Raw genomic sequence first — 16,701 nt, 5'->3', positions numbered from 1 at the left:
GTATTGAAGGAGTGCTCTCCTTCTCTAACTATTTATGATGACAAAAAAGCACTCCCAGTGCTGTTGCTGACAGGCCATTTCTCTACCGTTCTTGCCACAACGTGGATGGTCAAGGAAATGCAGCCTTTGAGCATAACAGGATGAGTCTGAAAGCAAGGATAACAAAGCCAACCACCAGAAGCATGTAAGGACAAAGCCAAGGGGGGGTGGTAGGGTTGGATTCCAGAGAAGTAGTCACAGCATAGATTCTGTGGCAATGCTAATACTTGCTGCCGGGTTCTGGTATATCCTGTAACACACTCACATTGAACAACTTTGGAGGAAAGACAAACTCGCTGTTAATATTATTTTCATATAAATATGCTTTCTGTTTTACAGCAAAGCAAACAAGGAAGTTTAAGTAAAATCAACAGAATGCACACAAAGATTAAAAACAAACTGTAAAAAACACTTGATTCTGTGCCAAAATGTGAGCAGAGAACAGAGACAAGAATAATACACTGTGGCAGATATTTCGCTATTCTGCTTGAAATATATCTCCCATTGGAAGGGTGGCAAACATGTTACCTAGCTCCTGCCCTTGTGCCTTTTTTTTATCAGCAGCATGATCTGATCTATACTTACCTTGATGAGCTGCCTCTTTTCCCAAAGGCACATGAACAGGTGATGTAAGGTTTTTCTGTGTGCTGTGAGTCTTCACTTGCTATTTCCATATTGTAGATAGAGCTACTGTACTATTAAAGGCACAGGCATGGAGAAGGCAAACTTTTTCTGGCTGCCGGAAATCCTACTTGTAGAACTCACACTTTTAAGGTGGGTATTTGTAATGACTGTTCTGTAAACAATTAATTCTTGCAGGCTAATGAAGGGTTGCTAGCTATTTTCACTGACACCACTTCTATTCCTTTTATAACTGTTCAACAAACAGTTGAACAGTCTTCTCAGCAAAAACACAAAGTGATATGAACAGCTCTGCTACTGGCTGACTTTCTACTTGTGACATAGTCGTTAAAATGTACAGGAAACCTACCCTAAAAATATAATCAGCAGCTAAAGCTTTTCCATGTCACAGGTATTATTTGCACCATGCAGGATGGACAGTTTGAGAACTCTTGTCAGACTAGAAACTGGGGACATCAGATTATTAGATAACCTACCACTTTGCTTCAGGACACCTAAACACTATTGTATTTTGTAGGATTGAAATACTACAACATCCTTTCAGTGGTCCCTATTTAACCTCATCCACTCAACGACTGCCTTTTAAGGGACAGCAAGTCTCCTTTCTTCCAATGGGCATTCTATAGTATGTATATATCATAAAATGGCAGTTAGTTAATTTGTTGTCGTTTTATGCCCTCAAGTTGCTTTCGGTTTCTGGGGACCCAATGAATTGGTTATTTCCAAAAGATCCAGTCCTTTACAGGCCTTTTCAGATCTTGCATACCATGGCTTCCTTTATTGAGTCAATCTGTCTCACAGTTAGTCTTCCTCTTCTCCTGCTGCTATCAACTTCCCCCTGCATCACTGCTTATTTACCTCGAGAAAATAAAAAGGGAATCCTTGTGGTACTTTAAAAACAGACTTATTTCAACATGCGATTTAGGAGATTACAATCCGCTTCCTCAAGAACATTTTGACATGAAAAGACAGTTGCGACAGCAGCTCTAGTTTAAGCGAAGTCTGTGATCAGGTGCACGTTTACCTCTGAGTAAACTGACTAACATACGGATCAGGCTGCAAGCATGCATTATGTTAATCACCCCTACTTTAGAAAGATTATTAAGGTCAGAATCCTTAGGAATACATAATGACGGGGGGCTCGGGCAGTAATCCTCACCACGAGAAGAGCAACGTGAGAGGTACGTGACAGCGTGCCTACTCCCATCCGTGAAACGTTAGCGAATGCGCCCTGAGGAAAAACCCGTAGCCAGCGGAATTTAGAAGGATCTAGCACTACATGTCCCAAGATGCACCGCGGCGGCTCTGTGGCGTCGGCTGGGAATTACTGTCCTGAGCTCCCGCCCAGCCCGTGCTGTCATGTGACCCGCATTCGCTTGAAACCCACGTGGGAAGGTGGAAAGAAGGCTCTTCCGGGGCAGAATGCTGCAAAGGATAGTGGTGAGGGGGGCGCACATGTGGGTTGAGCTTCATGATGATGATGGTGATGATGATGGGGGTGGCTGGGTGGGAGGGAGAACAGGCTGCCGTCAGCGGTGATCGTGGGTGCTTGGGATGGGGTTGTCTGGGGATTAAAGGGGTACATCTTTAAAAGACACATCTCGGTACATGTTCCTCACCCGGCCTCAGGTTCAATTAGGGAGGCGGTGGAAACAAGCAACCGCACCAGGCCACACGAGAAAAGAGGAAAAGAAAAAAGCAAACAAAAAAGCTCTGTGAAAGTAGACCAAGCCCACCCCCCGACATGTTGTGTCTAGCAGAGAAACCAGTCAGATGTTTCTGATAATCTTCCTACAATAGGCCCTGTCCCAATCTGTCTTTATGGGGAGGAGGGAGGAGCTCGATTTTGAGCTGTCACAGCTTGTAGATATTATTCCCACCCCGCAAATTTGTCTTAGTCATTGATCATCATCCCATCTTCTAACACTAAACACTATAGATTACTATTTGTTGGATTGATATCTTGCCTTCCCTGCAAGCTCAGGGTAGCATACATGGGTCTAATCCTGAGATCAGATGTATGTTACCAGTGAAGGTTAAGAGGACTGCCTGGCCCCTGGTTGCTCAGTGAGCTTCATGACCAAGTAAAGAGTTTGGTCTCCCCAGTGTTAGACTAGTAACTCTTACCACTACGTTCTGCTGGCTCTATGTAAACCAATATTATTTTCTAAGCTATAAATCAACTGTAATCCTGATTGTTTTAAGAGGTTATCTTGTTTCAATGTTAATAGGGATGGAGAGTAATTAATATTAAACATTAGCAAATTATGTGAGCAGTTAGTCATTTTAAAAATGTGTATCATGTTCCTCACACCTAGCTCCCCCCCCCCCCATTTGTCCCTGCAGCTGACTGACTTAAGCGAAACTCCAGTGCTTTCAGCTTTCTCTCCTAGGAAGCCTCCTAAAACCAGTGCCTTGTCTGTCTTTATGGAGGCCCATAACACACCCACACTCAAATGGTGATCTCCTCAGTGTGATGTAATGAAGGCAAAGGAGAAGGGCAGAGGTGTACATAGTAGGTCAAGATGCATACTGCAGGCTGCTCAAGTGGTTTATTGGGGATGCCAATATTTAATAATTACATCTCATCAAGTCAATTATAAATTATGGTGACTCTTCCCAGAGTTTTCTAGATATAAAATAACCTAGAAGTGGTTTTGCGAGTCCCTCCTTCTTTTGGTGCTTTGGAACCACACAGTTACTCAAAACAACCCAGGCTAGTTGTTCTTCTTGGAGGAAAAGTGAGAATTTGAACTCTAGACCTCTGGCTGTGCAGTCACATGCTCCAACCCACTGAGTTGGATGAAGTCCGGGGCATGTTCCTCTCACCTGATGACATTTGCATCCTGTTGTTGCTTGTGACATTGTCAGGGATTCTGTAGCACATATTTCTGATAGAATATAAAGTGGTATGAGCAGCCACATGATGTCAAGATGAAGAGGGCTGGTTGATGCGGTTTGTTTGAGAGCTGCAATAGCAGCAAAAAGGAGAAGCCCACAAAACAAACCCTGTTTGTCAACCCTGAGCTCACTAGAAGCCATGAGGAAACTGCTATCCTTAAACTACAGCCTTTTATACTTCTACAACAACACAGGGGTAATGCTAGTCCCAATGTAGGAGTAATTTGTTGTTTAGTCATTAAGTTGTGTCCGACTCTTTGTGACCTTATGAACCAGAGCACTGGTTCTTAACCTTGGGTTACTCAGGAGTTTTGGACTGCAACTCCCAGAAGCCTTCACCACCAACTGTGCTGGCTGGAGTTTCTGGGAATTGCAGTTCAAAAACATCCGAGTAACAAAGGTTAAGAACCACTGGACCAGAGCACACCAGGCCCTCCTGTCTTCCACTGCCTCCCGGAGTTGGGTCAAATTCATGTTGGTAGCTTCGATGACACTGTACAACCATCTCATCCTCTGTCATCCCCTTCTCCTCTTGCCTTCACACTTTCCAAACATCAGGGTCTTTTCCAGGAAGTCTTCTCTTAACATGAGATGGCCAAAGTATTGGAGCCTCAGCTTCAGGATCTGCCCTTCCAGTGAGCACTCACAGTTGATTTCTGGTAGGGGTAATACCAGATCTCATTTTGGGGGGCTGTTTTTTTAGGAGTTACTGATAGTGCACACACTATTTTGCACACTTGAAAAGAGACAGAAGCATGCTAAATGTGATTGCCCTGGTTATAAAAGTAACATATGGCAGTATGAAGAGCCTGTCCCTTAATTTGCATTTCCCTTACCTGAAACAATCGGGTTCTGTTTTCTTGTTTATAATGGTAAAGGAGAGCGATCTCCCTGTATTCGGTGTGTACTGAGCATGTGAGGGTGACAGGGTGTCCATAGAGCCATTGTGGTTTAACTGGACAGAGTACTGGATGTAGACAGAGCCAGCCATGAAACCCACTGGGCGACTTTGGGCCAATCCCTGTCTTGCAGCCTGACTGATGTCACAAGGTTGTCATGTGAATAAAACAAACGGGCAGGAGAGCCACCTTCAGCTTGTTGAGGAGAGGTGGGACAGAAATGTCACAAATAAGTGAATAACAGTTGAGCTTTCCGGGTGTGCTTAACAAGAGACCACACAAGAACAATTAATTATGTCAGCTTACCTAAGCGGACTTGTCTCAGGTAGGAGAGGCCTAGTCTTTTCGGGGCAGGGTAGTTCAGAAGTAGCAGAGGTGGTGCTAGCAGTTACCAGGAGGACTGAGGGTTTGTGGGATAACCAAGCGTTTTTCTCTCCTCAGCACCCCTTGCGGCTCAGATGCCACGTCCTCTCTGTTTCTCGGAGCCTTCACCAATCTCCGAGGAGTCACATCCCCCTCATCCCTATTGTGGTGGAACAGACAGTAAGCACAGCATGTTGGGGAGGGTGCCTCGTTCTCTGTGTACGGGCATGAAAGGAAAAAGGCTAAGGAGCAAAAGGGTGGGAGTATGATAGGTATTTTTTTTTTGCCATGGTTTTACTTAGGGTAAGAAATTGGGGAGGAGAGATCAAATGTCCTCACATGTGTATACGTTATATATCCATGATTGTAAAATTCCAACTGCAATTTATTATATGTGCCTTTTTAAGGCTTAGACCTGGGGTGTCCCAGCTTTTCAATATGAGAGCCACATCATATATTTTATACATTTTTGAGGGCCGAAGGAGGGAAGGGGGACCCCTAGCAGATCCCCCACCCCTTTCCCTCCTCTTCCTGTGCCCTGGCCAGATAAAAAGGCAAGGGTGTGGCCCATAGGCCGTAGTTTGGAGATCCCTGACCTAGACCCTTCTTAGTTTTAATATAATGTAATGCATATTTTGGAAGCTGGACATGTCAAGAAAGGACATTCCCCAGTGTGCTCGTGGCTTAATGCTTTAACCTTCCATCACTACTTTCCTTGGTTTTCATCAGCACTCTTCTCAGGCCCTTCTAATAGGGTAGGCCGCACCACTGGGCAGAGTGAGGCAACTTCTTCAGGGAATAGCTACTGAGAGCTATTGCTTCTGAGCCTGTGTCTTTTCCCTTCTCTGGTCCTGCACCCCTTGAAATGCTCTTGCCGTAGATGTGGTAGGGAATGTTATTCCATCACCAGTGCTGAAATAAGTTTCAGCTGCTGGTCTAGTCAAATTAAACAGACGAAATTGAGATGGGCATTTTCACCTCCGCAACAAAATACCTAAGGCCAGCCTTGCTTTTAAAGACAGTTTAACTCTGTTCCGTACTTTAAATGAATGCAGTGTCAGCAAGGTTCCTGCTAAGCTGGGTGCGTGCATGACTCCACTTCCTTCCGTGCAGTGGTCTTCTTCCTCCACGCAGCAATCATCTTAGGTTCCGGTCACAATGGAACCTAGTGCACGGGGGTTGGAATCACAGGCGCACACAGGGGTGAAGCAGTGTGGGAGAGAGAGGCGGAGCCATGCCAGTGGGGCTGAATATTAGAGGGTACGTTGAGCGTCAGTGTAAAACAGAATTTTGCTGTGCTGTTTCCTTTCGAGGACAGTCATAGGACCTTGAGGCTTTGCCTCTGCCATTATATCCAAAGCCTTGAGGGCACTCATGCTGACTTCCTCTTCATTTAGGGTCGTGGTGAGCGAGCCTATGACATCTACTCTCGCCTTCTGAGGGAGCGCATTGTCTGCGTGATGGGTCCGGTAAGTGCGCAAACTACTCCTGCCAATGTGACAACAGGGCCAGCCTCTCCTGGGTCCAATTCCTGCTGCTTCCCATTCTGAATTGGTTTTTGTATGCAGGATTATTGTACTTACATTTAGGAACAAGTTACCCTTATGGCTGAAAGGATGGGAGACATGCCTATTGACACTTTAATCGCTGGAACAGCAATTAGTAAGATTTCCAGGAGGCAGGGCTTTTAGAAGCCCCCCCCCCCCCAAAAAAGCTTCTATGAACATTGGTAAGAAAACCAGTATAAATAATTTATTGACTAAAATATTTCTGTCCTGCCTCATATCTGAAGATCCTGTAATGTAGTATAGTCAGTAAAATAGTGTAAATTTTAAAAATAGACAATTTGAGCAGTTAAAACAAGGAAGACACAACATAATCAAAATAAAACTCATAATGTAGAAATTTCTCTTTGGCGTGCCCTGGCGTGCTCTGGTCCATGGGGTCACGAAGAGTTGGACACGACTTAACAACTAAACAACGAGAAATGTGTAAAGCAAAGAGTAAATTATGTACAATATGAGAAAATGCCCAAAGTAGTTTTTGATTTGATTTTGAAGAACTGACCATGTTCTGACTCTCCCTTGCATTTTAGTAAAGTGCGTTGTTTGTCTCCAAAGCCCAAGGCATGGAGCCACCTCCCCTTTCTTGTACATATGTAGGCATCCTTCAGTCTCGAGAGACTATGGTATCGTGCTCTGAATGGAGGACTTGGAACAGCATCTAGTGTGGCTGAGAAGGCCAATTCGAGAGTGACAATCCCTTCCACATTGAAGACAAATACAATCTGTCCCCCGTCCAGCTCCCTGATTTTGCTGGTTTCAGGACTGCCTCTTTGCGTCGGCCTGTCTCTTCAAATTGGGAGAGGCTATGATGCACTGCCTGCCTCCAGGCTGAACACTCAGATGTCAAGGTTTCCCATCTGTTGAGGTCCATTCCTAAGGCTTTCAGATCCCGCTTGCAGATATCCTTGTATCGCAGTTGTGGTCTCCCTCTGGGGTGCTTTCCCTGCACTAATTCTCCATACAGGAGATCTTTTGGAATCTGACAGCCATTCTCACAACATGCCCAAGCCAATGTAGAAGTTGCTGTTTCAGTAATGTATACATGCTAAAAATTCCAGCTCATTCTAGGACTACTCTATTTGGAACTTTGTCCTGCCAGGTGTCTACGGGGATGTGGTGCTGCTGCGGGTTAAACTGCAGAAGCCTCTGTGCTGCAAGTTCAAAGACCAGCAGTTATAAGATCGAATCGATGCGACAGTGAGCTCCCATCGCTTGTCCCAGCTCCTGCCAACCTAACAGTTCAAAAGCATGTAAAAATGCGAGTAAATAAATAGGTACCATCTCGGTGGGAACGTAACGGCGTTCCGTGTCTAGTTGCGCTGGCCACATGACCATGGAAACTGTCTTCGGACAAAATGTTGGCTCTTTGGCTTGGAAACGGGGATGAGCACCGCACCCTAGAGTCAGACACAACTGGACAAAATGTCAAGGGGAACCTTTACCTTTACCTGTCAGGTGATGCCAAAAATGTGTCGGAGACAACACATATGGAAGGTGTTCAGCTTCCTCTCCTGCCGTGCACAAGGGTCCAGGACTCACTGCAGTACAGGAGTGTGCTCAGGACTACAGGCTCTATAGACCTGGATCTTGGTAGATGTCATCAGCTTATTACTAAGCCATACTCTAGAGAACATGGTAGCTGCTTTGCCAGTGCGTCTGTCCAGCTCGACATCTAGGGAGAGCAGGCTTGATTTAGCAGGATTCTCTTGTCTTTCTCCAGGATGAGTCTTTTCACAGAAAGAAAAGACCCTGGTGGGTGGTGGGGTATGTGTGTTGGACCTGCTCTTTGCTTCAGCACAAGACTGGTTTCTTGCAACAAGGACTTCTCAGGCGCTGCCTTGTGTTTTTTGTCTACAGATTGATGACAATGTGGCCAGCTTAGTCATTGCACAGCTGCTGTTTCTGCAGTCAGAAAGCAACAAGAAGCCCATCCACATGTATATTAACAGCCCAGGTGAGTGCCAGCAAGAAGCAAGGAACAGCATAAGAGCATAGCAGGTATTCAGCATTTTGAAGGGTCTCCACTACACTCAGAGAAGAGAAGCTTTGAAGCAAATATGAACAGCTTTCCCACCTTCAAAGGCACCTGCCCCTTTGAAGTAGTCATGGGTAACCTCTTGCTCGCCAGACATTTTGTATTATACCACTACTTGCTATTGGCTGTGCTAGCTGGGGCTTTTGGAAATTAAAGTCACAAACATCTGGAGGACTAAAGGTTAACTAATGTTTCCTTCCCCTATCTGTTCTTTTCCCGTCAAGGCCTTGGCTTGTCCCTGTCCCCAGTGTTGTTGCTCTGCTGGATACTTTGGTGGATCTGCCCCACTCTCCATTCTGCTGGAGTTATTTCGGAACCTTTGTTGCACTGGATAAAAGCCATGATCTTTGTCACTGAACATTCAGTTCGTTAGCTGTAGCCCCTGAAAGAATGAATTACTTCTTGCCCTTCCAATATTGTAGACATATTTTTACCTAAGCATAAGCAGCATCAGAATATCGTTTGGTAAGAGATGGTATTAAATCTCATTACTACTACAACATTTCAAAAGTAATGCTGCTATGAACTCTACGGGTTTGTAAGGCTCTCTTCCCTCCAAGATTATTGGACTGGTTTCTGGTCCCTATATGCATGCACCTTAGTTTTGACCTTGGTGGAAAATAGTTGATGGTATATGTATGTGATCCTTGCGTCCTGGAGTCAAGAAGTCTACAATAGCAGGGATTCCTGAGACACTTTAGAGACTTAAGAAATGTATTATGGTATGAGTGTTTTCAGGCTATAACTTTTTAAATCAGATGTTACTGATCTACCCCCTTTCCATTATCTCTCTGGAGTAATGGCTCTGGATTAAGCATCTGTCAGTATTGCCGTTTCTGAGCTATTATCAAAGTTGCTTGGCTTTTTGGGGGGATGATTTAAGGCAGGAATGGGCAAAGTGTGGCCCTCCAGATGCTGCCGGACGGCATCCTTCAGCATTCTTCACCAGTGGCTATACTCTCAGGCTAAAATAAGGGTCATCCAACAATTTGCCATACCCCTGATTTAGGATTAGGAGGGTTTGTTCACACACATCCTTTTTTTGGATGAGGAAGGTTTGTTATATCCATATTGGAGAGCCACAGAGTTACTCTTAGCTCTTTGTTCCTTCTATAGGTGGCACGGTGACCTCCGGACTGGCCATTTATGACACCATGCAGTACATCTTGAACCCCATTTGCACTTGGTGTGTGGGGCAGGCAGCCAGCATGGGCTCTCTGCTGCTGGCTGCAGGTTCGCCAGGCATGCGCCACTCCTTGCCAAATTCTCGCATCATGATCCACCAGCCCTCAGGTGGGGCACGGGTAAGTCTGTCCTAGCTGCTTCGTATCATGGATGCTGTCTTAATTTTTGAGCTGCTTTCACTGTGAATAGAATGTTGCAAGGGGAAAGATGCACTGGTATCTGTCTCTCTGCCCAGTGCTTTACCAGGAGATAAAAACGTCTCCGTGGGTGACCAGGGAAACTTTCAATCTGACTCCGGCTTTCTCCCGCTAGGGCCAAGCCACAGACATTGCCATCCAGGCAGAGGAAATCCTCAAGCTGAAGAAACAGATCAATGGCATTTATGCCAAACACACTAAGCAGGCCATAGATGTGATTGGTAAGTCTGCTGTGCTCCCAAGAGGAGAAAAGTAGGATTTTGAACCCTACTGCAAGTGGAGGAATAAATCTCATGGGTTGGTGGCAAACAGTAAGGGAAGGGTTGATAACCATGAAAGACATCTTCTAGCTTAGCATCTTGTTTGAATTTGTTTCTTTCTTAGAGTGTAACTTTCTTTCACTGCAATATAATCAAGCAGGAGTCCTGCCTTGATAACTTTTTTTTTTTGCTTGTTATATTTTTCTTCCACCCTTCCTCCAGAGAATTTAAGGTAGCATGCATGGTGCTTTCCCTCATTTTGATCTCTCCCAACGGCCCCTTGAAGTAGGCTGTGTGTGAGAGAGAGAATGTGGCCAGAGGCCACCCAGTGAGCTTCCTGGCTCAGTAAGGAGTACAAAGCAAAATGTGCTGCTTATATACCACCCCATAGCACTTAAAGCACTCTCTGGGCAGTTTCCAATTCAGTTATGCAAGATGCACACTGCCCCCCAGTAAACTGGGTACTCAATTTACCAACCTTGTGAGGATGTGAATTTCAAGCCAGCTACCTGGGATTGAACCTGGGTCATGAGTAGAGGTGGGCACAAACCTTGGTTCGGCGGTCCGGCCCAATTCATCACCATGCTCACACCAGTGTTGTGTGGGCATGGCACCCTCCTCCCTCCCCTGCACGTTCACCTGTTCCTGGAGTGATGCATGCTTCTCTCCCCCACCTCCCTAGCACAGCTGTTCTCTTGCCCTTTGCAGTGTCCCTTCCCTTTTCTGCCTTCTCCATCAGCCACCCATTCAGACGTGCCGATCTCTAGTTATGAGCAGAGTTTTGGCTGCAGTACTGTAGTTTAACCACCACACCATGAGGCTCTCCCTAGTCATAGTCCAGTAGTACATCACTCTGATCTCTTATTATAGTCTGTTTATGAGCAGCAAAAACACACAAAGAGTTTATTGAAGAGCATTGTTCCACAGTGACAGAATTCTTCTTTCTCAACTTCTGTCCCCAAAATGTTTTGATATCTCCAGTCAGCTTGAGGAGCGTTAGGAGAGCAAGCACATAACTGGACTTGTGCTGATAGGTTACTGGACTTTTTGATGCTTTGTAAATGCTGTTAACTCTTGAACTTGGCCGTAATGGAATCTGCAACAAAATTTTGCTCTGTGGAGTGTTTCTCCCCCCCCCCCTTCCCCAGTTCTCCTCATCCTGACATTTCACATCCTCTGAGCTTGCTCAGTTTTCCTCAAGATGTCTTTGGTGGGTTGTTCCCTCTTAAGAAAAGCTCCATCCAGTGCTTTGGATGGGGTAGTAAGGACTTTAAGAGATGCCGCCAGACACCTTGATGACAATGAGTCTGCAGAAGGTCATGTGTTCATATGGGAGGAGAATTTGCCTCCCCTCCTATTTTTAGTTCCCACTCCATCCTGATGAAGATTGTGCACTAGCATGGATATATGTATACGGGGAATGTATTAGGAAACCACAATTTTCACCACAGAGTTGCAATGCTACATTGCCCACTTGGGAAAAAGGTTCAAGTAGAAACTTAAAGCTTTTTTAACAAGGTGTAATGATCTAGATCAGTGGTTCACAAACTTGAGTAATCCAGTTGTTCTTGGACTGCAATTCCCAGAAACCCCGGGTAGCTGAGCTGGTGGTGAAAACTTCTGAGAATTGCAGTCCAAGAACACTTGACTTATCCAAGGGTAAAAACTACTGGTCTAGAGCAGTGATTCTCAAACTTGGGCCCCCCAGATTTTCTTGGACTGCAACTCCCAGAAATCCTGGCCATCACAGCAAATGGTGAAGGCTTCTGGGAATTGCAGTCAAAGAACATTGGGGATTCCAGTTTGAGAATCGCTGGTCTAGAGGGGAAAGGCACAACTTCTGTTTCTCTGGGATTGATTTGCTTCTTTTGAGGAGACAACATGGAAACCTCGCATCAAACATAATTGCATCCTATGGAGTGTTCCACACGTCTGAACAAGTGGATTATATCCATGAAAGCTCACACTGAAATGCATTTATTAATTGTAGCTGCAGTACTTTTTGTTTTGTTTTCATTTTTGCACAGTTGTGTGGTAACTGGAGCCACCGTACAAACCTTGGGTAGCTAGTAATTTTCTGCACTTTCTTGAGAAACGTTGTTAAGTCATTTAACTCCGAGTGGTGTCATCTTTGCAGAGGCTGCCATGGAGAGAGATCGTTACATGAGCCCAGTGGAAGCCCAGGACTTTGGCATCTTGGACAAGGTGCTCGTCCACCCTCCACATGATGGAGAAGATGAACCAGAGCTAGTGCAGAAGGAAACTCCTCCTACAGCCCCACCATCATCATCTTCCTCAGCTGAGCCCTGAGGGGGTCTGCAGCCTTTTCTGGATCCCTGTCCTGTTGGAGATTCTTCCGGCAGCACCAGTGGTTGCAAAGTGACAATAGCAGACTGACTGATCAGACGGTCTAGATTTGCCTAAGGAGACTGAGTGGCAGCGGACTATCTCTTAAGAAAGGTCCTGCCAGTAGTTGGCCAGCTGTGTTCTTAGGAGCTGGCCTCTTTCCCACTTACTCTGTAGGATCTCATTATTAACCTCTCTTTAGCTAAGTGTTTCTTTCCGCAGTTATATAGGATTCTTTAGCAGCGTGAGGGATTTGAATTAAACATTTACCTCTGTGATGTGGACATTTCTGTTTTCGTATCTTTGTGTGTTGAGCTTCCCTTAACTTCTGTCCCTTGTAACCAGCTGGAAGCTCAGGTTTGCAGGTTGTAAGTTTGCCACCTGCCAAGGTACAAAACTGCAGGAGGGGCCAGTTTACACAAATGTGTGGTGGTGGGTTTTTTTGGTCAGTTAACTGGACTTTGTATCCTGCATTGTCCTTAACTTTCACCCTCCAGCTGCTCTGGAAACTTGGTTTCTACAGAACTGCTGTGGGGAAAGCCCAGCCTGCCATGCACACATCCTCTGCCCATATCAGCCTAGACGCTCTCTCTGAGATAGTGTTGTAGTCGTCCAGTGTTGAGGAAGGTTACTTTTCTGGACTACTTCAACTCTCTCCGTATATCCCAGCCAGTATAACCATTAGTCATGCTGTCTGGGATATTCTGGAATAATACTGCAAAAAATAACTTTCTAACACTCTGACAGTTTGACCACAGCCATCTTTCCAGTGCTTTTGTAGGTACAAGGATGTCCCCTCAGCTCATGGTTTTATACTTGATGCTGGGCATCAAGTATAATCCCTGCCCCCATTGCAAATTAGATTTCTCACATTTGGAAAAAAACACAAGGGTCAGTATTCTAGATTACAACAGATAAGGTTAATGGTGGGAAAAGCACCTCTGTGATCAGAATATTTCCCATGCATGAGGTAAAGTAGCACAGGCACCTTTGTATCTTTTGCTAGCTCTGCTACCTCAGGCATGGTCACCCTGCTTCTTTACTCATGGTAAATTCAAGCTACTAGAGGAGCAAGGCATCCGTGTTCTGATATGGTAGTTAATGACTAGAATCCTATCGCCAATTGTGTGGAAGAGGGTGGAACGACCACGTTTTCTGCCCGAGTGCTGTCCCCTCTCCCATGGAAAGTAGAGGGAACTCAAGTCACCAGCACGCCAGTGGGGGGAAAGGAAGAAAAGGAGAAGGACCTTGTTAGACAAAAAGATTTACAGAAAACAGAACAGGCAGGAAAAGCTGAGGAAGAGAGGGGGGAAAAGAAAGGGGGGTGATATACATAAATAAGGGGGGAAAGGAGGGAAGAGAAGGAAGGGAAATCGAGAGAAGTGGAAGCCAGGATAGTAGAAGTGAGAAAAGAGGGATGTAGGTTGTCCAAGGGATGGGAATAGATTTGGATGGAGAACCTCTTGACTCATGAATGGTTGGTACCAAGAGAAGAGGCAGAGCGGAGAAGGAATTATCATTCACCTAAAAAGCTTTTGTTCTGCGGGAAGTGAGAGAGGAGAGAGTGGAATAGAAAAAAATAGAAAGATAGGACACAGAGAGAGGCATATGGTTCTATATAAGATATAGTTCTTTATATAAGCATGAATGGGCAACAGGGTTCTGACCAGTGTCTCGGAATACCTTGTGGGTCCTGCTCTATCATTTCTTTTGTTCCCCCAATACACTAGTGTGCAAATGTTTGTGTACCCACTGGTACCTCATGGCTTTCTTCATGCACAGACTTTGCCCAATTAGCTCAGCTTTCCTTTCATGCTGTAAGACAGAGGGGAAAAGTTTAGGCAGTTCCACTTGCCCTGGGAAAGCTTTTGCTCCGCCCCCTCAACCCAGCCCACCTATCCACGATCGCCCCCTGCTGACCAGAGAAAACCTTCCTTCTGCGAGATGCTGGGGGATTAACTTCCCAGGTGGGCTAGTAGTGAATGGGGAAAAGGAGAGCAACGTGGCCCAGGATGCTGAGAAGGGAAGCCAAGAGGAAGTGGTGTTTTGTGCTTGTGAGAAGTGAACATGATCCTTAGGCTGCCTCTAGGCACAGGAGCCGGGCCAGGAAAGCATTTGGCAGCCCGGCCTACGTCAGCTCCACTGAGCCCTGTGAATGCTTCGACTAGTTTTCATTCAAAAATGGGTGGTTGCTCTGCTGGATTCCGGAGCCTGCTGTGTTTACGTGGTTGCCGCAGCAACACAATTCCAAGCCAGTCCAAGGCCACTGGTCATTCCTGCTCTGGACCAGGTCAGGGACAGAAGCAGCTCCAGGGCTCTCCCGCTTGATGGCTCTTGGTGGGGCAAGACTTTGGCTTCCACCAAGCTCTCCAGCATCATCAGCACATCCACCGTGGGGCTGAGATCCATGTCTGGAGAGCTCAGAGTAAGTATAACCAGGAGGGGTTATGAGAGAGAGTAGAGGGCAAGGGGGCTCCTCTTTTTGCCCCCCAGCCAGCAGAGAGCAGACTGACCAGAGGAGGAGGAGAGGGGACTCCCGTTCCAGCCATTTCTGGTGTGGATTTGTCAGCTTTTTGGAGGTTGCTAAATTAATTCATTTTTAACAAGCCCTTTTTTATTTTAATCTCACATGTCGATTTATCGTTTCGTCAAATTATGGCAAAATGTCATGCTTCTTTATACCATTCACTTCATTGAAAGCTATATTTAACTTTCCAGTTTTATTGCTGTAATTATTCTTGCTGTGACTACTATATTTCTAATTAATTCCTTTTTCAACCATCAAAAATTTATTATTCTGAGTTCCCCAGCACCATCCTGTTCCCTACCATCCTGAAACAACCTTGTGCACAGGAGTGTAAATCCAAGTGCTGGCCCTAGAAAGAATGAAAGAGAGAGGGCACCAGTGCTAATAATCCAAAGGATTAAAAGGGGCTTCTTTGGGGGTGGGAATAGGAATGCACACCTGTGACGGCTGCGATGATGTCACCTGCCTGTCATTGCGATGGCTGGAGTTCATCTGCCTATAGCAGGACAAGAGGTGGGACTTCAGAGGGAGGAGCTAAGGTATATAAGGGGGAGTGAATGATGTGTGAGTCAGATAGGGACTAGATAGGGACTTGGTTAGGGTCTGGTTAGGGACTTAGGGCATGTGCATGTTATGAGGTACTGTGTTAGTGAAGGTCTGAGAGAGAGAGTGTATGAGGGGATACTTTATTATATTGATTGCCTTATTTAGTTAATACAGTGATTTACTATTACTTATGTTGTATCAATAAACAATCATTTTTATTTTTAAAATCCATACCATTGTCTGAGGAGTCAGATATGTGTGTGGTTGGTGGCAGCGTGTAAAGAGTGTGAATGAGAGTGAAGTGGCAGCTCCTCTGTGACGTACATACATAAACAGATTTCTTTAAAAATTAAAAATAATGAGGGAAACAGAGCACTACAAGCACAACTTGATTATATTTTTAATATATTTTATTTGTATTATTGAGAGAGAAAACCTATTTAATAAACACGGGAAGAATATCAATGTATATCCAAGGGTCCTCAAAAGCAGTTTTTTTTTAACAGAGGGCTGAAGAATAAGAGTCAGTCATAGTCCAAGTGACCAGGCTAAGGAGGGTAACCTCTTGACAGCAAATAAAGCCATAAAATATTTTTAAGACCCCCGAGCATTTTTAAAATTAAAAAATATGGCTAGGCCAAGCAGCCACTTACCTTTTTAATAAAAGTGGGGGAGGAGATTACTACCACCTACAAAACAAGTGTAGCCACGTTTTTTTTTAAAAACACCTTAAAAATGCATCCAAGCATTTTCAAAGTTTTTTAAAAAATTACTAGGCCAAGTAAGCACCTATCCTTTCTTAAAGTAGGGAGGCAGGATTGTTCCCACCTATAATGCAGGGTATCACCTTCCCCCACTTCCCATAAAGGGAAAGAAAACATAACAAGCTGGTACAGGTTTCAGATAAAAATAAAGCAAAAGAAAATAAAGCATTTTTTAAAAAATTGAATAAAAATAAAGCAATCAAAAAAGTGAAGAAACCTCCATCCATAGAAAGCCCCCCAATCCAAATAAAGACCTTGATGCATTTTAATGTGTGTTTATACACACATATAAACAGACTCACAAATATATATTTATATATAAATGAACACTATATATACACTTTGTGTGTATGTGTGTGTGAATGAGAGAGAGATACCAAGCCCGTAGATATTTCAGATACTGCACATAAAACCTCTGAATAAAAAACAGCG

The 16,701-nt window shown here is 44.8% G+C and overlaps 1 protein-coding gene across 3 annotated transcripts; it reads left to right on the top strand.

The window, feature by feature from the left end:
• The first annotated feature begins 830 nt into the window (after positions 1 to 830).
• Positions 831 to 15,736, top strand: CLPP (caseinolytic mitochondrial matrix peptidase proteolytic subunit). Of its 3 annotated transcripts, XR_013542309.1 has the most exons (8): positions 831 to 2,138; positions 4,923 to 5,024; positions 6,242 to 6,313; positions 8,267 to 8,363; positions 9,561 to 9,748; positions 9,942 to 10,047; positions 12,224 to 15,565; positions 15,615 to 15,736. XR_013542309.1 is itself a non-coding variant. In XM_078386592.1 (7 exons), the coding sequence occupies exons 1-7, from the start codon at positions 1,971 to 1,973 to the stop codon at positions 12,394 to 12,396; spliced, it is 906 nt and encodes a 301-aa protein (XP_078242718.1). In that variant the 5' UTR covers positions 831 to 1,970; the 3' UTR covers positions 12,397 to 15,736. The 3 variants fall into 3 exon arrangements, 2 of the variants coding, with proteins under 2 accessions (XP_078242718.1, XP_020654409.2); XM_078386592.1 differs by having other exon boundaries at positions 12,224 to 15,736; XM_020798750.3 differs by having other exon boundaries at positions 1,989 to 2,121; positions 12,224 to 15,736.
• Positions 15,737 to 16,701: the final 965 nt, after the last annotated feature.

The sequence above is a fragment of the Pogona vitticeps genome, chromosome 2 (assembly GCF_051106095.1).
Source record: "Pogona vitticeps strain Pit_001003342236 chromosome 2, PviZW2.1, whole genome shotgun sequence".
Taxonomy (NCBI): Eukaryota; Metazoa; Chordata; class Lepidosauria; order Squamata; family Agamidae; genus Pogona; species Pogona vitticeps.
The sequence above is the reverse complement of the archived record's forward strand: the minus strand, read 5'-3'. Positions and strand labels throughout refer to the sequence as shown.